Genomic DNA, 24,592 nt, shown 5'->3' with positions numbered 1-24,592 from the left:
TGGCTCACTGCAACCTCCGCCTCCCGGATTCAAGTGATTCTCCTGCCTCAGCCTCCCGAGTAACTGGGACTACAGGCATGTGCCATCATGCCAGACTAATTTTTGTATTTTTAGTACAGATGGGGTTTCATCATGTTGGCCAGGCTGGTCTCGAACTCCTGACCTCAGGTGATCTGCCCGCCTCAGACTCCCAAAGTGCTGGGATTACAGGCGTGAGCCACCGCGCCCGGCCAACACCCAATTTACTTTTATTAACTCATGCTGACTTCCTAAGAAAAAAAATTCTTATTTTGAGGTGTTTGACAAATTGAATTCATAAAAAGCTCTATGCCAAGCTGAACTTCAATGGAAAGGAGCCTGCGTACACGGACAGCACGCGTGATGGGCTCAGGAGCCTGCCTGTGTACACGGACAGCACGCGTGATAGGCCTGGGAGCCTGATTGTGTACACAGACAGCACACATGATAGGCCCAGGAGCCTGTCTGTGTACATGGACAACACGTGTGACAGGCTCCGAAGCCCATGTGTGTACACGGACAGCACGGGTGATAGGCCCAGGAGCCCATCTGTGTACACGGACAGCACGGGTGATAGGCCCAGGAGCCCGTCTGTGTACACGGACAACACGTGTGACAGGCCCTGAAGCCCATCTGTGTACACGGACAGCACGGGTGATAGGCCCAGGAGCCCGTCTGTGTACACGGACAACACGTGGGACAGGCCCCGAAGCCCATCTGTGTACACGGACAGCACAGGTGATAGGCCCAGGAGCCCGTCTGTGTACACGAACAGCACTTGTGACAGGCTCTGAAGCCCATCTGTGTACACGGACAGCACGGGTGATAGGCCCAGGAGGCCGTCTGTGTACACGGACAGCACGTGTGACAGGCCCCGAAGCCCATCTGTGTACACGAACAGCACGTGTGACAGGCTCTGAAGCCCATCTGTGTACACGGACAGCACAGGTGACAGGCCCCGAAGCCCATCTGTGTACACGGACAGCACGGGTGATAGGCCCAGGAGCCCGTCTGTGTACACGGACAGCACGGGTGATAGGCCCAGGAGCCCGTCTGTGTACACGAACAGCACGTATGACAGGCCCATCTGTGTACACGGACAACACGTGTGACAGGCTCCGAAGCCCATCTGTGTACACGGACAGCATGGGTGATAGGCCCAGGAGCCCATATGTGTACACAAACAGCACGTGTGACAGGCCCCGAAGCCCATCTGTGTACACGGACAGCACGTGTGACAGGCCCCGAAGCCCATCTGTGTACACGGACAGCACAGGTGACAGGCCTACTTTTGCTTCTTCAGTGAAGTTTTGGTGATGACACATGATTTGCTGCAATCTCTACTGCCATGCATCAGCTCTAAAATGCTGTCGATCACCGTCAGACAAACCTTATTACTGGCTGGGCGTGGTGGCTCACGCCTGTAATCCCAGCACTTTGGGAGGCAGAGGTGGGCAGATGGCGAGGTCAGGAGATCAAGACCATCCTCGCTAACACGGTGAAACCCCATCTCTACTAAAAATACAAAAAAACTTGCCGGGCGTGGTGGTGGGCGCCTGTAGTCCCAGCTACTCGGGAGGCTAAGCCTGGACAATGGAGTGAACCCAGGAGGGAGAGCTTGCAGTGAGCTGAGATGGTGCCACTGCACTCCAGCCTGGGCGACAGCGCAAGACTCCGTCTCAAAAAACAAAACAACTTATTACCTACCCAAAAGCTGTGATTTTCATTAGTTTTAGGGTCTCAAATGGGGAACATTTCACAAGGTATTTGTCCACGACTGATCTTCTTTAGGATAAAGCTCGATGAGCATTTCTGTTAATAACCAGGAAGGAGTTTTATCTTTTTTTAGGGGGAGAGGAAAATGTCCATTTTTCCTAAAAAAAAAAAAAAAAAAAAAAGTGGTGATTTTTAGTAGAGACGGAGTTTCACCATGTCGGCCAGGCTGGTCTCGAACTCCTGACCTCAGGTGGTCCACCCGCCTCAGCCTCCCAAAGTGCTGGGATTACAGGCATGAGCCACCACACCCAGCCTGAGGTTGTCTTTGTTGGAACTTTTTTTTTTTTTTTTTTTTTTTGAGACAGGGTCTCACTTAGTCACCCAGGCTGGAGTACGGTGGCGTCATCTCAGCTCACTGCAGCCTCGACCTCCTGGGTTCAAGCCATCCTCCCGTCTCAGCCTCCCGAGTAGCTGTGACCACAGGTGACTGCCACTACACTTGGACAGTTTTTTTGTATTGTTTGTAGAGATGGGGTTTCACCACATTGCCCAGGCTGGTCTCACACACCTGAGCTCAAGTGATGGATCTGCCTTGACCTCCCAAAGTGATGGGATTACAGGTGTCAGCCACCAACCCTAGCCTGGAATGTTTTATACTTTTAAAAATTCAGTATCTTTAATAGATAAAAGGGCTCAGATTTTTTTATTTCTTCACGTGTCAATTTAGATAAGTTTTATCTTTAAAGGAACTTGCCCATTTGTCTAACCTGGAAAATTTATTAGCAGGAAGTTCCTTATCGCCCGTTACTATCTGCACCATCTGTACCTGTGAACACTCCTCTCCCATCCCTGAAAATGGCAACGTACCTGGACCTTCCCTTTTTCCCTCCATCAGCCAATCTAGCGTTTTTGCCAACTCATCTTTTGAGAGAACCAAGTTTCGGTCTTACTGATCTTCTCCATCGTGTCCACACTCTATTCAGTGCATTCCCCTCTTTCAATAGTTTCTTCCTTCCACACATTTTGAGTTTAATTTGCTCTTTTTCTAGTTTAAGGTAGAAGTTTCAGGTAAACTTCTAGATTTTTAAACACTTTTCTAATTTAAAATTTACGATGATAAAGTTCTAATCATCGTTTCAGTTGCATCCCACAAATTTTGATAGGTTGCTATTTTCATTACCAATCAGTTCAAAAATGATTCTAGGCCAGGCATGGTAGCTCACATCTATAATCCCAGCACACTGGCTTTCAAAAAAAATTGAAAAAATTAGTCAGGTGTGGTGACACCCACTTATAGTTCCACCTACCTGGGAGGCTGAGGTGGGAGGATGGTTTGAGCCCAGGAGTTCAAGATTACAGTGAGTTATAATTGTGACATTGAACTCCAGCCTGGGCAACAGAGCAAGACTCTGTCTCTAAAAAACCAAAACACACACACACCCACACACAGCAAAAACTGACAGGGTTGAAAGTAGAAATAGACAAATCCATAATTATTATTACGATTTATTTATTTATTTTTTTTTTTTTTTTTGAGACAGAGTCTCGCTGTGTTGCCCAGGCTGGAGTCTGGTGGCACAATCTCAGTTCATTGCAACCTCCACCTCCTGGGTTCAAGCAATTCTCCTGCCTCAGCCTCCCAAGTAGCTGGGATTACAGGCACCCACCACCATGCCTGGCCAATTTTTTTTTTTTTTTTTTTTTTTTTAGATGGAGTCTCGCTCTGTTGCCCAGGCTGGAGTGCAGTGGCGCGATCTCAGCTCACTGCAAGCTCCGCCTCCTGGGTTCACGCCATTCTCCTGCCTCAGCCTCCTGAGTAGCTGGGACCACAGGCGCCCACCGCCACACCCGGCTAATTTTTTTGTATTTCTTTAGTAGAGACGGGGTTTCACCATGTTAGCCAGGATGGTCTCGATCTCCTGACCTCCTGATCCGCCCACCTCGGCCTCCCAAAGTGCTGGGATTACAGGCATGTGCCACCACGCCTGGCCCAATTTTTGTATTCTTAGTAGAGATGGGGTTTCACCATGTTGGCCAGGCTGCTCTCGAACTCCTGACCTCAGGTGATCTGCCCACCTCTGCCTCCCAAAGTACTGGGAGCTGCAATTCCAGCACTTTGGGAGGCCAAGGCGGAAGGATCTCTTGAGCCCAGGAGTTCAAGACCAACCTAGGCAACATAAAGAGATCTTGTCTCTAAATAAATAAAATTTTTTAAAAAGAGAAACACCATGTCTCTCACCAATGCATTCACATTCATAACCATTTAGTCGTAACTGGCTGTTTACCGTCTCCCATACTTCTGTTTATTAAGACCTATTTAACAGAATGCCAATAAACATTTTGATTATATTATTTCCAAATATGAGTTTTAAGAGCAAAAAAGTATGGAATGCTTAAATTAAGACTGATGTGTGCCACTGGATAAAATTCTCTGAAATTCCTAAGAACACAGCACGATAAGCAGTCATTCATCCATGGAGGCTGTTTGTGTTATTGACACTCAAACTCACTCCAGAAAGTCCACAAGGGTTTGTGTGGTTTCTGACCTTACGGACTCTTACTCTGTCAACTCATGAACCACACTTTTTCCAAATTCCCACCAACACAAATATAAATACCAAAAAGATTAAATATTTAAATGGGAAAAAAAAAGCATTAAAAGAACAAGCTGAGCATGGTAGGGTATGCTGTAGTCCCAGCTGCTCAGGAGGCTGAGGCAGGAGGATAACCTGAACCCAGGAGTTCAAGACCAGCAACCAGCCTGGGCAACACCGTGAGACCCTGTCTGTAACCAAAAAAAAAAAAAAAAAAAAGCCGGGCACAGTGGCTCACACCTGTAATCCCAGCATTTTGGGAGGCCGAGGCGGGCGGATCACGAGGTCAGGAGATCGAGACCATCCTAGCTAACACGGTGAAACCCCATCTCTACTAAAAATACAAAAAATTAGCCGGGTGTGGTGGTGGGCGCCTGTGGTCCCAGCTACTGGGGAGGCTGAGGCAGGAGAATGGCGTGAACCCAGGAGGCGGAGCTTGCAGTGAGCCGAGATCATGCCACTGCACTCCAGCCTGGGTGACAGAGTGAAACTCCAACTCAAAAAAAAAAAAAAAAAAAAAAAAGTCACGTCAGGGAAGATCTATGTGAAGACACTCTAGAGAGATGGATGTGTAACAATAAGAAAAGTGGCTCCAGTATCTTTCAGCACGCAGAAATTAAAGAAGTTAAAGAACAAACACAAACCGAGAAAATACGTTAGAGACAATTGATAGCAAGCTTCCACGAGCAAAAAGACTGTCCAAACCCCCTATAAAAAGGCAAAGATATAAACAGGTTGTCACAAAGAGAAATATAAATGGTCAACGAATATATAGCTAGGTGCTGCATTTCACTAACAAAGAAGTGTAAAATACAATAATGTGATATCATTTTTGACAAATTACATTGACAAAAATTTAAAAAAACTTACGGGGCCAAGCACAGTGGCTCATGCCTGTAATGCCAACACTCTGAGAGGCCAAGGTGAGAGGACTATTTGAGCCCAGGAGTTCAAGGCTGCAGTGAGCTAGGATTGTGCCAACGCACTCCAGCCTGGGCAACAGCGCAAGATTCCATCTCAAAAAAAAAAGCTTTCAGTAACTGCTGTGAATCTAGCAAATTACTGAACCTTGACGGGGGTCTTGGGGACCACTAAAGGTGGACTTGATGTGAGAAGGGCAGTCAACCAAGCATGGTGACTCACGCCTGGAGTCCCAGCACTTTGTGAGGCTGAGGTGGACAGATTGTTTGAGCGCAGAAGTTCTAGACCAGCCTGGGCAACAAGGCGAAACCTCTTCTCTACAAAAAAGAAAAAAAAAAAAAAAAAATTAGCCGGGCGTGGTGACATCCACCTGTAGTCCTAGCTACCCAGGAGGCTGAGGTGGGAGGATTGCAGAGCCCGCAGAGGCAGAGTTACAGACGGAGGCCAGGGCTTAGGAGAAAACGTCACAGGACGGCATGAGCAAACCATACAGTCAAACTGTTACTTCCCTGTGCCAGAAACGAGCTGCCGGAGATGCAGCAAAGAGTAAGACTAACCCGCTGGGTTAGGCTGATGGGGATGCAGCGAAGCGCAAGGCCCTGGGTTAGGCAGAGTTGTGAGGATTAAAGGAGAACGCTCGCAGAGGCCTGGCAAGTCCTCAACCCTGGAACCCAGAGAAGGCCCCTCTAGACTCGAGAAAGGGAAGCCCCACCCGAATCCTGCCCCTACGCCATGGCCCCACCCCCACGGTGGCCCCAGGCCCCATTTAACCCCGCCCACGCCATCGCCTCGCCCCCGTCTTTAGCCACGCCCTTTAGCGTCACGGCCCCACGACAGCCACGTGGCCGCAGGCCCATTTAATCCCGCCCACGTCGTGGCCCGGCCCCGCGGACGTTGGCCACGCCCTTGGCATCAAGGCCCCGCCCCCTCCACAAAACGGACCCCGCTTAACCCCGCCCATTTGGTCGCCCCGCCCCGACAGCATGGCCCCGCCCCATCCCTTAGCCCCGCCCACCTCACCGGGGTTAGAACCCAATTTAACTCCGCGGCCCGCCGTCTTCACCCCACGCCACCGCCCACCCGCGTCGCCCTGGCCCCGACGCACGGCCCCGCCCTCCCCACTGCGGCTGGGACCCACGTCACCCTTCCCACCCCTGGCATCACAACCCCCGCTCCCCGATCCGGCTGGACGCTCGCCCCGCCTCACAACGTCAAGGGCCACCCCACCCCCACCCGGGCCGCCGCGCTCCTCACCAGCTCGAAGCGGTTGTTGACTCGGACGCCCTCCTTCCCTGCGCCCCCGGGACGCCGGACACCAAGCTCCCGCTTGGGCCCTTCTTCTTCCGCGTCATCGTCATCACGGAGATCGAACTGCAGGGCGCCGGGCCCGAGGGGCTCCTGGCCGCGCTGTTCCCCCCTCAGCCTCCGGAGGGCCCGGCGCGACATAGGACCGAACAACCACGACGTCTGGAGAGAGGGAGAAGGAAGCGCAGAAAACTCGGCTGTCGGCGCGCCTGCGCACTCTTCGCGCGGGGTGTGGGGCGGGGGAGCTGGCTGCGGCGCCTGCGCGCTCCTGGCGCGGGGGTGGCGGGCGGGGGAGCTGGCTGCGGCGCCTGCGCACTCTTGGCGCGAGGGGTGGGGGCGGGGCCTGGCTGCGGCGCCTGCGCGTCGCGGCTCTCCGGAACTTTCCCGCTTCAGCGGCGGCGTCTGGGCGGGCTCCGGGGGTCCGGGCCAGGTCTCGGGAGAGCTGGGTGCCTGCGCGCCGTGGGCACCGGGCATGGAGAGGTGCCCCGCGGGGATGACGGGCTTCGATTCGGGGTAACGGGCGCGCAGCCGGCGACAGTCGGCCCTGCCCGGCCTTGCCCATCCATGTGGCCCAGAACCCGCAGCCGCGTTCTGCCCGCCGGGGCCTGTCCCCGCACCGTGCCTGCAGCATTTCAGCTGCGTCCCGGACGTTGCTAGTTGGTCCTTTTCGTGTCACGGTGTCATTCGAGTGATCTAGCCGTTGATGCCCGCCTCTGCCCTGGAACCGCCGCCCCTCGAGCAGCATTGAGGGACGCGGCCCTTACTGCCCGCCTGAGGCCTCCGTAGGGACAGTGGTTCTGACAGTTCTAGGGCAGGCCGCCCGCGTTTGTCACGATCTAGGGGCCGGGCGCGGTGCTCACGCTTGTAATCCCAGCACTTTGGGAGGCCAAGGTGGGCGAATCACCTGAGGTCAGGAATTCGAGACCAGCTTGGGCAACATGGTGAAACTCCCTCTACTAAAAATACAAAAATTAGCTGGGCGTGGCTGCGCACGTCTGTAATCCCAGCTACTCGGGAGGCTGAGGCTGCAGTGAGCCGAGATCGCGCCGCTGCACTCCAGCCTGGGCGACAGAGCCAGACCCTGTCTCAAAAAAATGAAAAAAATAAAGTAGATGAGGCTGAGACAGTGCTCGGTTCAGTGGGCGGAGGGCACAGCTTCCTGTGCCTGGGGTTGGGGACATGGGGACAGGAGGGCATAGAGAAGACAGGTGCCAGCAGCCTCCGGCCCGACTTACTGCGGCTTCATGAGCACAGGAAGCAGCCCTGGTGAGCCGGCCTGGCCCTTCCCAGGATGGTTTGGGGTTTTATTTTATTTTGTGAGATGAGGTCTTGCTGTTACCCAGGCTGGAGTGCAGCGGCGCAATCTCGGCTCACTGCAACCTCCATCTCCCAGGCCCAAGCAATTCTCCTGTCTCAGCCTCCCGAGTAGCTGGGACTACAGGCATGTGCCATCATGCCCGGCTAATTTTTGTACTCTTAGTACAGATGGGGTTTTCACCATGTTGGCCAGGCTGGTCTCGAACTCCTGACCTCAAGTAATCTGCCCACCTCACCCTCCAAAAGTGCTGGGATTACAGGTGTGAGCCACTGCACCTGCCGTGGGTTAGGGTTTTAACGTGGGCTTTCATTTCCAAGTGTTCCTGTATGAATTACAACCCAGTCTCCCCATGATAGGGAGTGTGAGTCCCCGGAGAACCAGAACAACCGTCGTCCTTACCAAGCACTACACATTAGCTTATTGCTGGCTGTGTGACCGGAGGAGTTCCCTGACCCTCTCTGTGCCTGTTTTCTTATTTTTAAACAGGAATAAGAATACAGGCCAGAGAGTCCGTGAAATGCTTACACGCATGCTAGAAGCTGGCTATGTTTACTGGGGGCTCTAATTTTGTGTGTTTGGATTTCCTGGACCCCAGCTGACAGGAGTATTTTCTCCCGCAGGCCCATCAGTTACAAGTCCTGTCCCTTCCGACCTCCAGGCCCCACGGCCAGCATTACAGCCTGGAGTCAAAGTTCTGGGTGAGCTGTGTATCTTTGGCAAAATTCTTTGACCTCGTTGAGCCTCAGTTCCCTCATCTGTAAGGTAAGATGACGGCAGAACGTCACGGAGGAGCAGGGCAGGGCCCTGTTAACAGGCTGAGCCGGGCGCAGGTGAGCAGACAGCACTCGGCACAGGGCCTGTCTAGAGCCTGCAGTCACACCTCCTGCCCCTGTGGATCCTCTCCCTGGAGAACAAGAATACGGATCTGGGAAATGAGACCAAAGTGCCCCCCAGGCCAGCAGGTGTGGCCAGAGGAGCTGATGGGCAGTAGTCTGTGCCGTCCGCATGCAGCCCTGACCGTGGTGGCCAGGACCACGAAGCTGGTAGAGGCAGCCAGGTCTGCGTGGACAGAGCAGGCCTGGAGCCCTTGCCTGGTGGGCACCTGACTCTAAGCCAGGAGGCCTTTCCTCGTCCTGGAAGGCAGGTGGCCCCTCAAGCCCAGCTTCAACCTTGGGAGAACATGCCATGCTGGGTGAATCCTCAGCGCACATCCCAGACAGAAGACTGTGAGACCTCCTTTATTAGGCCAAGAGTGGCCATGTGCACAGATTTACAGAGCTGCTCCTCCCTGTGCCAGGACCGCCCAGCATCTTCAGGAGCCTCTGGGCCAGGGGCGAGTGAGGACAGCACCAGAATGTGGTAGGGCCAGGAGAGGCAGGACACATGTGGTTTGGACCCCAGGGAAAGGGAAAGGGAAAGGGCAGGGAGCAGCTTCGCACGGACCTTTTTTTTTTTCGAGACAGAGTCTCGCTCTGTCGCCCAGGCTGGAGTGCAGTGGTGCAATCTCGGCTCACTGCAACCTACATACACCTCCCGGGTTCAAGTGATTCTCCTGCCTCAGCCTCCCCTGTAGCTGGGATTACAGGCTCCTGCCACTATACCTGGCTAATTTTTGCATTTTCAGTAGAGACGACATTTCATCATGTTGGCCAGGCTGGTCTCAAACTCCTGACCTCAGGTGATCCTCCCTCCTCGGCCTCCCAAAGTGCTGGGATTACAGGCCTGAACCACCACACCTGGCCAGACCTTTCAAAAAGGTGGGGGTGCCTCCCAGGAGGACCCTGCCTACTCAGAGACTTCCCAGATGCCTCTGCTGCCCGAGTCCCCACAAAGGGAGAGCAGAGGCAAGCAGGGCACTCTGGTCCAGCTGGGAGCCAAGATACCCTGTCCCCACCTAGACGTCCACTGGGGAGGGGAAACTGCCGTTCTCATTCCTGGGGACGGAGAAGAGAATGGGAACATGGGATGCAGTCTGTGCCAGGATCTAGAACCTTCTGCTTTCTCTCTTCAGTGAGAAAACCCACCCTGTTCCCTCCCCTTCCTCCCTGGCAAGGAATCCTGAGAAGAAACAGCCTCCCCCAGGGAGGGTTCTGAAGTGCGCCTGAACCCAAATGAGCTCTGGGGCCAGGAAACAGTGTATATAAATATATAGGCTGTGTGTATATATTATAAATGTATCTATATATGTATATATGTACATGCACAGCTCAGAGCGTCCTAGCCTGATACAGGGCCTGCCTGGTGCCTCCTGGAGGCCTGGCCACCTGGGGCTGTCACTTGAAGTCAAGAGTCCTGGTGTTAGGGATGTAGAGGGATTGGGTCTGGCGACTGCGTCGTGGCGTAGTATTGAGGACGTCCACGCTCTTGCGGCTGGAACGCACCACGTCTGCCACAAAGCTGGTGCACTCACTGCAGACATCCTTCAGGACACAGCCGTGGGAGTAGATGTGGGGGAACGCCTCATCCACGCTCTGCCACTGTGGCCCCTGCAGAGACCTGGGAAGTGGGAGAGGGCACTCAGGGAGAGGAGCCAGCCAGGGTGCCACACCCCCCTCCCTGCTTGTGCATGCCACAGCCCCCTCCTGGCTGCCTTTCACCCTAGGCCTCCCCTTGGCCCTCAGGCAACAAACACAGCTAGCAGTGTTCATCTCAGCAGACTGTTCCCTGACCACCCAAGTCCAGTTTCCATCTCATACTGCTCAGCCTCCCAGAGCCCTACACAACGATCTGTCTCTGCCTTGCATTTCCATTTCCTTGGGGTGTCCTAGCAAACAGACAAAGCCAGCCCCCTCCACCCCAGCTCCCAAGTTCCTCTTCACGCCCGACCACCACAGTGACATCAGCAGCAAGGCGAAGAACGCACTGAAAGATGTCTTTTCTCTGGATTGGCGCGGTTTTGGCAGCTGATACCCTCTGAGGACTCTCAAAGCCCAGTGTGTAGACAGGGATGTGTCCAAACTTCTTAGAAGGCATCTTCATCTGCAGCACAGAGGGAGGAGGTATGAACCAGGCACCACCAGAGACATTCAGGTACACTCAGTGCTACGGGACCTCCTTCCCCAGTCTGGGACCTGTGTGGCAGCCAGGGCTGCCTGGAGAATATTCTCTGTCCCTGTGCTCTCCGACGTCTCCTCTGTGCCTTTTGGCTGAGGACTGGCACGGGGTTCCTGCTTGCTGCACATCTGGACAGGGGCTTCTTAGAGCGCAAGAACCGTCCCTTTTTATACCATGCGGGACCTGCCACGTTTCCTGCTCATCTGGACAGGGCCTCCTTAGAGGGCAAGAACTTTCCCTTTTTATACTATACGGGACCTGCCACCTTACCCTGCACATAATCAACATTTAACATGGATGAGGTGGAAGTTTTTCCATTGCCAAGTGGCAGGATGTAGAGTAAGATTTAAAAATAGTGGTAGTAAGAGTACTCCTTAAGCAGAGTTTTGCTTCTGAACTGAGGCCTGAGGGGTAACATATATACACACATATATATATATATATATATATATATATATATATATGTATATTTTTTTTTTTTTTAAGACACAGATCTTGCTCTGTTGCCCAGGCTGGAGTGCAGAGGCACAGCCATACTCACTGCAGCCTTGAATGTGCTGGGCTCAAGAGATCCTCTCACCTCAGCCTCCCAAAGTGCAGGAACTGCAGGCATGAGCCACCGCGCCTGGCTGGTGACATACTTTTATTTGTATTTTGTCTTTTTGAGACGGAGTCTCTGTCACCCAGGCTGTAGTGCAGTGGCACAATCATAGCTCACTGTGGCCTCCACCTCCCGGGTTCAAGTAATTCTCATGCCTCAGCCTCCTGAGTAGCTAGGATTACAGGTGCGTGCCACCATGCCCAGCTAATTTTTTTGTATCTTTAGTAGAGATGGGGTTTCACCATATTGGCCAGGCTGGTCTCAAGTGGTTCGCCAGCCTCATTGGCCTCCCAAAATGCTGGGATTACAGGTGTGAGCCACCGTGCCCAGCTGACATACTTTTAAATGTTAGGACCCCTTTACCTCTGTGCACCTGCACATAAGCACACACCTCAACTGCAATAAGAAGCCCCTCCTAAAACACCCAAAAAGTTATAGAATGTAAGAAGGTAGGACTTTTAGAGGGGAAGTGAAGGGTTTTTTGGCACGAGGCTACTAACGTGCAATGTTTAAAAACAAAAACCTGTAAGGGCCTTTAAAAACTGCACGCTATCTTGGAAAGTATAGGAATGGATTCTGCCTGAAAGGAAATGGATGAGGTGCCTGGTGAGGCAGCATCATCCAACACATCCAGTCAAAGCCAGTGGAGCCCCTCATCTGCCTTGCTCAGACCCCAGAGATCCCACATGGTCCTCACCTTTATGCTACAGGAAGTGCAGACGGCTCTGGAAGGGAACAGAGGAAATGCAGCATCAGCAGGGAGGAAGCCCACAAACAGCTGAGAAACAGTCGCATCCCGGCCTCCACGCATCCGAGGTCAAACCATCCTTGCCTTCTGCCTGATGCTTGGTTACTTCAGTACTTTATTTTACTCCAAAATCTTGCTTTTCTTTATACTTAGGTATCCACCCAAAATATATGTGCTCCTTGGCATTCTCTCAGGAAGGATGGCTCCAGGAGTTTTCTCCGGCCAAGTTTTCTATTGCCAAGTGGTAGGATATAGAGTAAGGTTTAAACATAGTGGTGGTGGGCCAGATGTGGTAGCTTACGCCTGTAATCCCAGCACTTTGGGAGGCCAAGGCAAGTGGATCACCTGAGGTCAGGGGTTTGAGACAAGCCTGACCAACAAGGTGAAACCTCGTTTCTACTAAAAATACAAAAATGAGTTGGGCGTGGCAGCAGGCACCTGTAATCACAGCTACCTGGGGGGCTGAGATAGGAGAATGGCATGAACCCGGGAAGTGGAGGTTGCAGTGAGCTGAGATCACGCCAGTGCACTCCAGCCTGGGGGACTGAGTGAAACTCTGTCTCAAAAAAAAAAAAAATGGTGGTAAAAGTCCCTCTTAAGCAGATTTTTGTTTCTGAACCAAGGCATGATGGGTCTTTCTGAAGCAAGCCATGATGGGTCACATACTTTTGGAAAGTTTAAAAACAAAAACCTACAAGGGTCTTTAAAAACTGCACACTGTCGGCCAGGCGCGACGCCTCACGCCTGTAATCCCAGCACTTTGGGAGGCCAAGGCAGGTGGATCACAAGGTCAGGTGTTCAAGATCGGCCTGGCCAAGATGGTGAAACCCCGTCTCTACTAAAAATACAAAAAATTAGCCGGGCATGGTGGCAGGCACCTGTAATCCCAGCTACTCGGGAGGCTGCGGCAGAGAATTGCTTGAACCCAGGAGGCGGAAGTTGCAGTGAGCCGAGATCATGGCACTGCACCGCAGCCTGGGTGACAGAGAGAGACTCTTTCTCAAAAAAAACAACAACAAAAAAAAACACAACAACAACAAAAAACAAAAAAAAAACTTGCACACTGTCTTGGAAAGATATCTAAGATTCCTTCTAAGAAGACGTGTAGACATTGGTGTGTACCTGACACTACTCACCATAAAAGCACCAGGGAAGCCAGAGGGGCCTCAACTGAGATGCTCAGTTTTAAACAGTGATTCAATTTTGTTTTAATTCCCATATCTGATTTCAAAAATAAATACCTTCTTATAAAAAATTCAAGGCTGGGGGCGGTGGCTCAAGCCTGTAATCCCAGCACTTTGGGAGACCGGGATGGGCGGATCACGAGGTCAGGAGACCGAGACCATCCTGGCTAATATGGTGAAACCCCGTCTCTACTAGAAATGCAAACAAATTAGCTGGGCCTGGTGGCGGGCACCTGTAGTTCCAGCTACTCGGGAGGCTGAGGCAGGAGAATGGCGTGAACCCGGGAGGTGGAGCTTGCAGTGAGCCGAGATTGTGCCACTGCACTCCAGCCTGGGTGACAGAGTGAGATTCCATCTCAAAAAAGAAAAAAGAAAAAAAAAAAAATTCAAGGCTGGGCGTGGTGGCTCACCGCTGTAATCCCAGCACTTTGGGAGGCCAAGGTGGGCGATCACCTGAGGTCGGGAGTTGGAGATCAACCTGACCAACATGGAGAAACCCCATCTCTACTAAAAATACGAAATTAGCAAGTGTGGTGGCACATGCCTGTAATGCCAGCTACTCGGGAGGCTGAGGCAGGAGAATCACTTGAACCTGGGAGGCAGAGGTTGCAGTGAGCTGAGATTGCGGCACTGCACTTCAGACTGGGCAACAAGAGTGAAACTCTATCTCAAAAAAATAAAAAAAAAATTCAAACATGAGAGAATTAAAATGTAGACACCACATCCTCAGAAGTGATCCCTGCTAGTAATGGTTTCCATCCTCCAGGCTTTTCCAAGCATATATCAACAGAAATATACATAATTTTACAGATAAAATTAGGTGATTTTTTTTTTTCCCAGACAGGGTCTTGCTCTGTCACCCAGGCTGGAGTGCAGTGACACCGTCATAGCTCACTGCAGCCTTGACCTCCTTGGCTCAAGTGATCCTCCCACCTCAGCCTCCCAAAGTGCTGGGATTATAGGCATGAGCTACCATATCCACCATACCCAGCCTTACCTTTTTTTTTTTTTTGAGACAGTCTCCCTCTGTTGCCCAGTCTGGAGTGCAGTGGCGCGATCTCGGCTCACTGCACCTTCCACCTCCCAGGTTCAAGCAGTTCTCCTGCCTCAGCCTCCCGAGTAGCTGGGACTACAGGCACCCGCCACCACGCCCAGCTAATTTTTTGTATTTTTAGTAGAGACAGGGTTTCATCGTGTTAGCCAGGATGGTCTCGATCTCCCGACCTCGTGATCTGCGAGCATCGGCCTCCCAAAGTGCTGGGATCAAGGTGTGAGCCACCGCGCCCGGCCCAGCCTTACTTTTTTATTCAGTCTGGGAAACTCTAACTTTTACTTGGGTCGTGTGGATGACTTACAGTTAATGTGATGCGAGATACAGTTGTGTTTAAGGCTGTCATTTGCTATTTGTTTTCTTTTTGACTCATTTCTTTGTTCTCCTTCTTTTCCTACCTTTTTTTGGATTAATTACTGTTTATGGTCCCATCTTATCTCCTTTGTTGGCTTATTAGCTGTAACTGTTTTATTTTAGTGGTTGCTTTAGGACTTATGGTATACATCTTTAACTTATCACAGTCTACCTTTAAGTAATATTTGTATAGCGTGTATAATACCTTACTATACCTTATCATAGTGATTCACCTTACCATAGTGAACCTTAAAATAGTATACTTCTGGCCAGGCGCGGTGGCTTACGCCTGTAATCCCAACACTTTGGGAGGCAGAGGTGGGCAGATCCTGAGGTCAGGGGATCGAGACCAACCTGGCTAACGTGGTGAAACCCCATCTCTACTAAAAATACAAAAAATTAGCTGGGAGTGGTAGCAGGTGCCTGTAGACCCAGCTACTCGGGAAGCTGAGGCAGGAGAATGGTGGGAACTCAGGAGGCAGAGCTTACATTGAGCCAAGATCGCGCCACTGCACTCCAGCCTGGGCGCCAGAGCGAGACTCCTTCTCAAAAAAAAAAAAAAAAAGGAAAAAAAGTACACTTCCAATTTTCCCCTCTCCCTGACCTTCATGCTAACTGCTGTTATCAACACTACTTACACACGTGTTACAAAACCCACAATACATTGTCATTAATTTTGTCTTGTTTTTTGCATGCCACACATTTTATCTTGCTGAGTACTGGTTTGTTTTTTTGTTGATGTTTAAAAAATTCTTATTCTTGAGCTTTGTTCTCAGAATCAGTTAAGATACTTGTGAACAGTTTGATCCTTTCAGGTCTTGCTTTTATGATTTATCAGTCAGGCCTAGAGCAACAATCACTTTGGGCTACTTACTCCACGTTAGTGAGGCCAGGCCCCTTTGTGTGCATTCCAGTTAGTGCCCTGTGAATTATGACATTTCTGCCTGTGGCCGGTGGAAACGGATGTTACTCATTCCTGCCCCTGAGCACCGTCCCTTCAGATCTTTAGAACAAGGGAAGGTAAATTTTTTGTGTAAAGGGCCAGAGAATAAACCTTTTAGGCGTGGCTGAGCGAGTAATAAATGGGTGTGGCTGTGTCCAATGAGATTTTACTTGCAAAACAGGCCGAGGACCAGATTTGGCCCGTGGCTATAGTCTGCCAATCTCTGCTTTAGGATAAATGTTCTGCAGCCTTCAGTCATTTCCTTCAGAGAGGGGGACCTTCTCTGAGGCTTTCTCGGCGCAGCCCTCTCCTCTGGAGTTCTGCACGGCGGACTCGAGCTGCTGTGGTCTCCCTGGATTCTCAGCCTGACCTCCTCCATTGGGGGAGTCTGGCAGCTGTGGCTCCTGACCTAGAAACTCTCCAGGCAATGCCTGTGGTGACGGCAGGCCTGCCCCGTTGTGTTTCCTTTTTGTTGCCTGCTGTCTTGAAAACCATTGTTTCACATCCTGTTTGTTCTTGGCTGTGGAAGATGCCTATTACCCCATCTTGGCTGAAACTGGGAGTTGCTTAGCTATTTAAATTTAATTTAATTTAAATACAATTTAAAATTTAACTCCTCATTCGTACTAACCATATCTTGTGGACTCAGCCATCGAACATGCTAGAACATTCCTGGAATCACAGGAAGTTCTGTGGGCGGTACTGCCCCGAGGTTTCTCGCTTCCTCCTTCCCTTGTGAACTGACAGCTAAAGGGAAGGCTCACCTCTTGCAGAAGAGACAGCTGGGCGGCCACGAGAACAGCGGGAACTTGGCCCGGCAGCAGCAGCAAATCTGTCAGGAGAGACTGGTTAGAGCCCGGCTTTGTCCCAAGCTCCCTGGGGTCCCGCCCTGTCCCTGCTACCCCCTCCGGGCTCCCAACCAGATCATGAGCAAACAGTCCTGGGATCGGGCCCTCTCAGCACCCGCCCCTGACCCAGCGGGCAAGAGCGTGGCCCCACGTCTAGGCAGCCTCACCTTCCCCTTCTTCAGACTGCTGAAGAGCTCCTTGTTCTGCAAAAACTTTTCCATCTCGGCCTTCACCAGCACACGGCGCACGTCCATCACCTCTTCCACAGTCAGCGCCAGGCTCTCCACGGGGTGGCTGAACTCCTAGGGGACGGCCTCAGGTACAAAGTCTTCTAGGCAGGAGGCTCCCCTAGCTTACTCTCCCTCCCTGAGGACCCTAACCCTCCCTGGCCTCAGCCTAAACAAGCCTGCGACCTTCTAAAACGCTGTCCATCAGCCATCCGTCCCCACGTCTTTGATGGGCCCTGCTGCTGCAGGCCAGGCCTCCCATGACCAGCGGACCCTGCCGGCCAGCCCAGCCTTCACTGGCCACGCTCCACACAAACTCCCCTCAGCCCATGTCTGTTCAAGGTGTCCCTGCCTGCAAACACACCATGGGCTGATCCACACCAGCCAGAGTCTATCTCAAATCTTCCCTCCCTGAGCAGCTGATGTCCTCTTTTCCGGAAGGTCCAGGACCCTCCAACAGGCCACCTCAGCTTGCATCTGCCCATCTGCACTCAGCACACCTCCCGTGTCCTGGCCACCGATTCCTGGGGCCACTTTATGTTGAGTGTGTCCTGTTTTTGCTTCCCTGTGCTTGGCATAGAACTTGACACCTGATCTCTCTAAGCCTCAGTTTTCTCTTCTGTAAAATGGGGCTGGATTTCAGCTCCATCGAGACGATTCAGTTAAAGCCCTTAAACACACTGCCAGCACAGCGTTCGCAGTGTCGGTCATCACTGCCAAGGCAGGTGGGCACCATCTGTGAAGGTGCCACAGAGATGGAGTTGGACCATGTTTTCTGCTTTGGATTTGCAGTGGGTTGTCCTGCCTAAAGCTGTGAACACACGCTCCTGGCACTGGGGGGAGCGGGGCCCTTGCATTCCTTCCTCCCTCTGACCTGAGGCACCCAGGGCTTTGGGCTTCTGTTGCCAATTGCCTGACGGTGCTGTTTCCATCTGAACAATTCACCTCAGGTGCCACAGGTGTGACGCCAACAACGTCCGTGGCCAGGAGACCTCACGCCAGGTACAGAGAACGGCCGCCTGCTCCCCAGGTGAGGCTGTGAGCCCAGGGCAGATGGAAGGCCAGGTTCTGTGGTGCTCAGTAGCCCCCCCTTCAGAAAGCACTTCTGAGACTTCAGAGCTAAAGAACCACTCACGTGACCTGTGGTCATCTTAAATGCGTCCTCTAATTCCTTAAGAAGTGGGCCTTGGCCGGGTGCGGTGGCTCACGCCTGTCATCCCAGCACTTTGGGAGGCCGAAGCAGGCGGATGACGAGGTCAGGAGATCGAGACCATCCTGGCTAACACGATGAAACCCCGTCTCTACTAAAAATACAAAAAATTAGCCGGGCGTGGTGGCAGGCGCCTGTAGTCCCAGCTAGTTGGGAGGCTGAGGCAGGAGAATGGCATGAACCCGGGAGGCGGAGCTTGCAGTGAGCCGAGATGGCGCCACTGCACTCCAGCCTGGGCGACAGAGCCAGACTCTTGTCTCAAAAAAAAAAAAAAAAAAAAAAAGAAGTGGGCCTTAATTCCCTCCCTCCCCTTGAGAACAGGCTGGACTTAGTGACTCATTCCTGGTGAGTTGGGACAATGTGGCACTGCTGGACTTGGTCATAAATACTCAGTGGCTTTCACTGCGCTCACTCTTGAACCACGTGCTCTGGGGGACGCCAGCCGCCACGCTGTGGGGATCCCCAAGCGGCCCGAGAGAGGCCTACACAGCAAGGGACTCACGCCTCCTGCTCACAGCTGAGTGAAGACGCCACTTCAAGTGGCTCCTCCAGCCCCCATTTGAGCCTTCAGTCGAGATCGGGCCCCACTGCCATCCTAACTGCAGCCTCACGAAAGACCCTGAGCCACGGCCACACAGCTAAGACACTGCCGGAGTCCCAACCCTCAGAAACTGTGTGAGATAATGTATGTTTGTTATTTTAAGATGCTGCATTTTGAGGTAACTTTTGATGCAGTGATATATAGCTAATCCTAGGCTAACGGGGCAAGCCCTGCCTTTCGGTGGGGTACGACCTAGGCTAGCGGGACAAAGCCCTGCCTTTCGGTGGGATACGACCTAGGCTAACGGGACAGGCCCTGCGTTTTGGTGGGATACGACCTAGCCTAGCGGGACAAAGCCCTGTGTTTCGGTGGGGTACGACCTAGGCTAGCGGGACAAAGCCCTGCCTTTCGGTGGGATACGACCTAGCCTAACGGGGCAGGCCCTGCGTTTCGGTGGGGATACGCACAGTGCCTTGCATTTATATAAGGCTCATAGTTCTCAAAGCATTTTAACATCTGTTCTCATCTGAGCCTCTGGATAAAACCTCAAATAGTGACAGCAACCACACCGTTCACATCCCTCCGACACCTGCATGCTGCCACCGTGGCCCACGGGCCGCACACTCCCCTTACCTCAGTTGATTAAATCCTGCACCAGAACTCAGGTCCACGTGGGCCTCAAGATGTCAGCAAAGGTGAGCTCTTCACAATTACAGGTCAGATAAGAAACCGAGGGCAGAGGGGCTGAGCAGCACCGTGGCGGCGTCACGGCCAGAGTCAAGGTCTCGACCCAGTGAACCCCCCTCACACTGACCTCCAGGCACAGGGCGCGCAGGTTCACCGTCTGCCCTAACCCCACACTGAACCCTTCAATTAGGGACCAGGCTCCGGGGCCGCAGTGCAGTGCGGTTCGGCCCCAGCAGGCGGCAGCAGAGACCACGGCCCCAGACCAGCAGCTCCATCACTGGTGCCCCGATGTTCAGACCACGCCCCCCCAGACGGACGCTCAGGCCACGCCCCCCAGACCTGGCTGGCAGCGGGAAGGTGGGTGCAAAGACGCCCCCTGGGCCGCCCTGGACGACAATCGCACCCTCACTCACCAGCCACAGGTGTTTGGCATCGGGGGTCATGGAGGCCTCGGGTCTGTCCCCCGAGGAGCCCCGGTTGCTGAGTAGGGTGTGGCTGGGGTCAGAGACACTCGCGGGACAGGTACCTGGGGGAGAGCAGAGGCTCCATCAGGACTGCCTGGCAGGAGCTGTGGTAAAGAGGACTGTGCCCAGGGGATGACAGAGATGATGGAGGGCTCCAGGGGAACCAAGCAAAAGGTCAAGGGGAGAAGCGGCCGCGCAGTAGCTACACGGGCAGTTCTAGCACCTAGGAGGCCGAGGCGGGTGGAACCTTGAGCCTAGGAGCTCGAGACCACCCTGGGCAACGTAGCGAGACCCTCAGCTCTATAGAAAAATATAAAAGTTAGGCAGGCATCGTGAAACATGTCGGTAGTCCTAGCTACTCAGGAGGCTGAGGCGGGAGGATTGCTTGAGCCCAGGAGGCCAAGGCTGCACTGAGCTATAATGGTGCCTCTGCACTCCAGCCTGGGCAGCAGAGCAAGACCTTGTCTCAAAACGAAGAAAAAAGCGAAGAAGGTGGCTCCAACATTAGGACATTCATCGGGGCCCATGTGGTATAGAGGGTCCACAGGACCCCCGAAGGGCCCCCGTGTCTGAGCCCCAGAATGAGCTGGCATGGGCAGTCCCGCAGCACCCGTGAGGCAGACCCTCCTCCTGCAGTCCACACCTCACACTGGAGCTGGGGTCGACCTCCCTCCCTCCACCAACTCCAAGAGGCTGAGGCACAGCTCCAGGTGGGGGAGACCGAGGTTAAGTGAGTGTGAGGTTTGGAACTGGCCTGGCCTGGACCTCTTCACACTGGGAAGGGGGCTGTAAGCACCAAACACTATTGTCCCAAGACTCTGGCCCCACAGGCAGACAAGAAGGCCTGGCTGTGCCTGGTGGGATGTGGTGGGTGGGGTGACAAGAACCCTGAGTCGCGAGGGCTCTCTGTAAAGTTCAGCCCTCACGGTGGTAGGACCAGCCCTGCACAGCCAGCAAGAATCGTTCTGTGCTCAGCAGCGCGAAAAGGAGTGGAAGGAATCATGGCTCAGGTTCCAGAGCCATGTGCTGCGAGCCCAGCCGGCTCCCCACGGACACACGGCTCCCTTCCCAGAGGACTAGAAGGGTCTATCACTCATCTAGTTAGCTATCTTTCTATATCCCAATGTTAATTATGTCTAGGTAATAGAATCATGAGAATTCTTTTTAAATATTAAAAAATATTTTTATAATAAATATGCATTACTTAATAAGTTTTCAAGTTAAACAAAGGGAGATGCCTGCCTGAGGTGGTGCCGTCTTGCAGGCACGAGCTCCCTGGGTCCCTGGGAGCTGCCTGCTCAGGAAGATGTGGGCTGAGGTGGAGGGATGGTGCCCACAGGATGGATCGGGGTGGGGGCGAAGGGGGGTACAGGGGTGAGAAGCAGCACTTGCCCTGGTCTCGGGAGCCGGGCCTCCACACATGCGCACTGCCGGCTCGGGGCCGTGGTGGCTCCGTCCCTCCTGGGGGCTGGGTGGCCGACTGCAGGCCAGAGGCCACCTCACTTCGGAGCTGGGCCAGGTCATGCTCTGAGAAGGAGCGGTCCCGTTTCAGCGTCACCTCCCCACACGGAGACTCTTCTTCCTGTGGACACACCAGACGCGGCCCTGCCCTGACAATGCCCGCCAGTGCCTCCTGCCCATGCCTGGACTGAAGCAAAGGACCCAGGGGTGCCGCAGGGTCTGCTGCGATGTGGGGCAGCCTCCACCCACTTCCCAGCCTGCCCGCCTCTGGACAGTTCGTGGCAAGCGCCCGAGTAACCAAGCCCTTCCCTAGGCCTTCCGGAAAGGGACAGGTCTAGTGTCAGACGGAGGCAGAGCCCTCTGGGATGGCCCCCAACAAGGCCATCACCAGCCCTTCCTGTGCAGAGAGGAGCGTCCCATTCACAGGGCAGCCAGGGTGGGCAGGGAGCCTCGCTGTGTCCACCTTTTCACATCAACTAGCAGGGGGCTCAGTTTCCGGGGCCTGGGACAGCGAGGCACTTCCGCTGTCAGCCTTCCATCGTCTGTGGGAGGAGGCAGCCCAGGCCCTGTCCCAGTCACCCTTCTGAGCGGCCAAGATGGCAGGGTCCCCGATCCCCACAGGCCTCCTCCTACGGCAGGATGTCAGTTTCAAGGGAGGGCCCCTGGACAGGAGACACTGCGATCGCTGCTGCCCCCGGCTTAGCTTAGCCCTTCTCACTTCCTTGGCCCCCATCCTCCCATTCCCGGTCTCTTTTCAGGAATCCCCATGGGTTCTGACCTCAGATGTGTTCATCTCTTCCATTTCGGCCAAGGTAGGCGCCTTGAGCAGCACGCGGGGCCGCGGGCGCTGGGCGCTGCCCCCAGCATCTGTGACCGACAGGTTGATGCAGGAGGTGGACTTGGCATCTCCGGAGCAGGCGTTGAGGATGCAGGGCAGAGAGCCAAACCCTGGGGAGACGGGAGCCAAGGCAGGACGGGCCAGTGAATGGGGAGACAGCAGGCAGGAGCTGACAGCTCTGTGTGCACCAGTTGGCTTAATTCCCTGACTTTGCAGAAGGGGAAACTGAGGGCTAGCCAGCCATTTTAAAAAATGAGGAACTAGGCCGGGCGCGGTGGCTCACGCCTGTAATCCCAGCACTTTGGGAGGCCAAGGTGGGCGGATCACAAGGTCAGGAGATGGAGACCACCCTGGCTAACATGGTGAAACCCCGTCTCTACTAAAAAATACAAAAAAAAATTAGCCAGGCGTGGTGGCGGGCGCCTGTAGTCCCAGCTACTCGGGAAGCTGAGGCAGGAGAATGGCGTGAACCCAGGAGGTGGAGCTTGCAGTGAGCCGAGATCACGCCACTGCACTCCAGCCTGGACAACAGAGCGAGACTCCATCTCAAAAAAAAAAAAAAAAAAGAGGAACTAGGCTGGGTGCAGTGGCTCACACCTGTAATCCCTGCACTTTGGGAGGCTGATGCGGGTGGATCACCTGAGGTCAAGAGTTTGAGACCAGCCTGACCAACATGGAGAAACCCCGACTCTACTAAAAATACAAAATTAGCTGGGTGTGGTGGCGCATGCCTGTAATCCCAGCTACCCAGGAGGCTGAGGCAGGAGAATCGCTTGAACCCAGGAGGTGGAGGTTGCAGTGAGCTGAGATCGCGCCACTGCACTCCAACCTGGGCAAAAAGAGCGAAACTCCATCTCAAAAAAAAAAAAAGGAAAAGAAAAGAAAAACATTTTAAAAATTTGCTTTTATTCTATTTTTCTTCTAAATGCTGAAATATGTCATACTATTGTAAACTACGTAGAGTGGCAAATACAGGTGAAGACCAGGATAATAGGGTATAAGATCATGCTAGGCAGGGCATGGTGGCTCACACCCATAATCCCAGCACTTCGGGAAGCTGAGGCAGAAGGATCACTTGAGCCCACAAGTTCAACACCAGCCTGGGCAACAGAGTGAGACCCTGTCTCTACAAAAAACACAAAAATTAGCCGGGCGTGGTGGTGCATGCCTGTCATCACACTACTCGAGAGGCTGAGGTGGGAGGATTGCTTGAGCCTGAGAGGTTGAGGCTGCAGGGAACTATAATGGTGCCACTGCACTACAGCTGGGGTGACAGAGTGATACCCTATCTCAAAAAAAAAAAAAAAAAGATATAGGAAATTCCAATGGCCTTGTAAAGTTTTTAATGAGAGGCATAAAAAGTGATTTTTTTTTTTTTTGAAACGAGGTCTCACTCTGTCACCCAGTCTAGAGGGCAGTTATGCAATCATGGCTCACTTCAGCATCAACTTCTCAGGCTCAAGCAATCCTCCCACCTCAGCCCCTGGAGCACCTGGGATTACAGCCATGTGCCACCACACCTGGCTAATTTTTCTTTGAAATTTTTGGCAGAGATGAGGTCTCACTATATTGCCCAGGCTGGTCTCGATCTCTTGGGCTCAAGTGATCCTCCCGCCTCAGCCTCCCAAAATGCTGGGATTACAAGGCATGAGCTACTGAGCCCAGCCTCATAATTTTTTATTTTTGGCCAGGTGCAGTGGTTCACACCTGTAATGCCAGCATTTTGGGAGGCCAAGGCAGGCAGATCACTTGAGCCCAGGAGTTTGTGTCCAGTCTGGCCAATATGGTGAAACCCCGTCTCTACCAAAACTACAAAAAAAAAAAAAAAATAGCCAGGCGTGGTGGCACGTGCCTGTAATCCCAGCTGCCCAGGAAGCTGAGGCATGAGCATCGCTTGAACCCAGGGGGCGGAGGTTGCAGTGAGCCGAGGTCGCTCCACTGCGCTCCAGCCTGGGTGACAGAGCAAGACTCCATCTCAAACAAATATATATATATAATTTTAATTTAATTTAAATTTTTTATCCCCAAGGAATCTGAGTTTCAAAAGCCTGTGTGCCTCAAAAATTAAGATGTTCTGTGTCTTCCATGGGTTCAGGCGCCCTCAGGGAGACGCCACCTTCCAATGTGCAACCTGACCAGGGGAATGGGGGAACCCCAGCCGGGGGCTCAGGGCTCTCTTCTCCTGCCATCCCCTCGCTCACCGCGGGCAGCCCAGCCCTCGCCCCGCACCGGGCGCAGCCTCCGCTCCTGCTTGATCTCCTCCAGGATCTTCTCATGCAGGGACCTTTGCTTTGGTGGCAACGGGCGCAGCCGCCTCTCAGAGACCTGCGGTGGGGAAGCGAGACCCGCGGTGGGGAAGCGAGACCCGCGGTGGGGAAGCGGGACCCGCGGTGGGGAAGCGGGACCTGCGGTGGGGAAGTGGCCATGACACGGGCCCACTCTGGAGTCGGAAGAGCCTGCCAGGCCCACCCGGAGGGAGTGCTGCTCCCAGGGGGCTCTGGGCTCCGCA

At 53.3% G+C, this 24,592-nt stretch overlaps 2 protein-coding genes across 15 annotated transcripts in view; both read right to left on the bottom strand.

Annotated features, from left to right (window-relative positions):
- TCF25 (transcription factor 25) overlaps positions 1-7,244 on the bottom strand; it is a 39,149-nt gene extending 31,905 nt beyond the window's left edge. For 7 of the 10 annotated variants that reach the window (XR_010152502.1, XR_010152503.1, XR_010152504.1 and 4 more), the window contains exon 1: positions 6,504-6,836. Coding sequence is in view for 4 of the 10 variants with exons in the window: in XM_024349536.3 (XP_024205304.1) it covers positions 6,504-6,695 (192 nt within the window). In the remaining 6 variants the exon portion in view is untranslated. Of the gene's footprint in view, positions 1-6,503 lie in introns of all 10 variants that reach the window. The other 3 variants (XM_024349540.3, XM_054669641.2, XM_024349537.3) reach the window with 2 other exon arrangements.
- Positions 7,245-9,094: 1,850 nt separating this feature from the next.
- SPIRE2 (spire type actin nucleation factor 2) overlaps positions 9,095-24,592 on the bottom strand; it is a 56,213-nt gene continuing 40,715 nt past the window's right edge. For 4 of the 5 annotated variants that reach the window (XM_024349532.3, XM_024349531.2, XM_024349535.3 and 1 more), the window contains exons 7-15: positions 24,285-24,408; positions 22,024-22,193; positions 21,177-21,366; positions 19,734-19,846; positions 16,823-16,957; positions 16,572-16,639; positions 12,225-12,252; positions 10,736-10,851; positions 9,095-10,368 (exon numbers count right to left, since the gene is read on the bottom strand). In XM_024349532.3, the coding sequence (XP_024205300.2) occupies positions 10,146-10,368; positions 10,736-10,851; positions 12,225-12,252; positions 16,572-16,639; positions 16,823-16,957; positions 19,734-19,846; positions 21,177-21,366; positions 22,024-22,193; positions 24,285-24,408 (1,167 nt within the window). In that variant the 3' untranslated portion in view covers positions 9,095-10,145. Of the gene's footprint in view, positions 10,369-10,735; positions 10,852-12,224; positions 12,253-16,571; positions 16,640-16,822; positions 16,958-19,733; positions 19,847-21,176; positions 21,367-22,023; positions 22,194-24,284; positions 24,409-24,592 lie in introns of those variants that run through there. The other variant, XM_024349534.3, reaches the window with a different exon arrangement.

Source organism: Pan troglodytes, chromosome 18, assembly GCF_028858775.2.
Source record: "Pan troglodytes isolate AG18354 chromosome 18, NHGRI_mPanTro3-v2.0_pri, whole genome shotgun sequence".
NCBI lineage: Eukaryota > Metazoa > Chordata > Mammalia > Primates > Hominidae > Pan > Pan troglodytes.
This window is presented reverse-complemented; position numbering and strand designations above follow the sequence as displayed.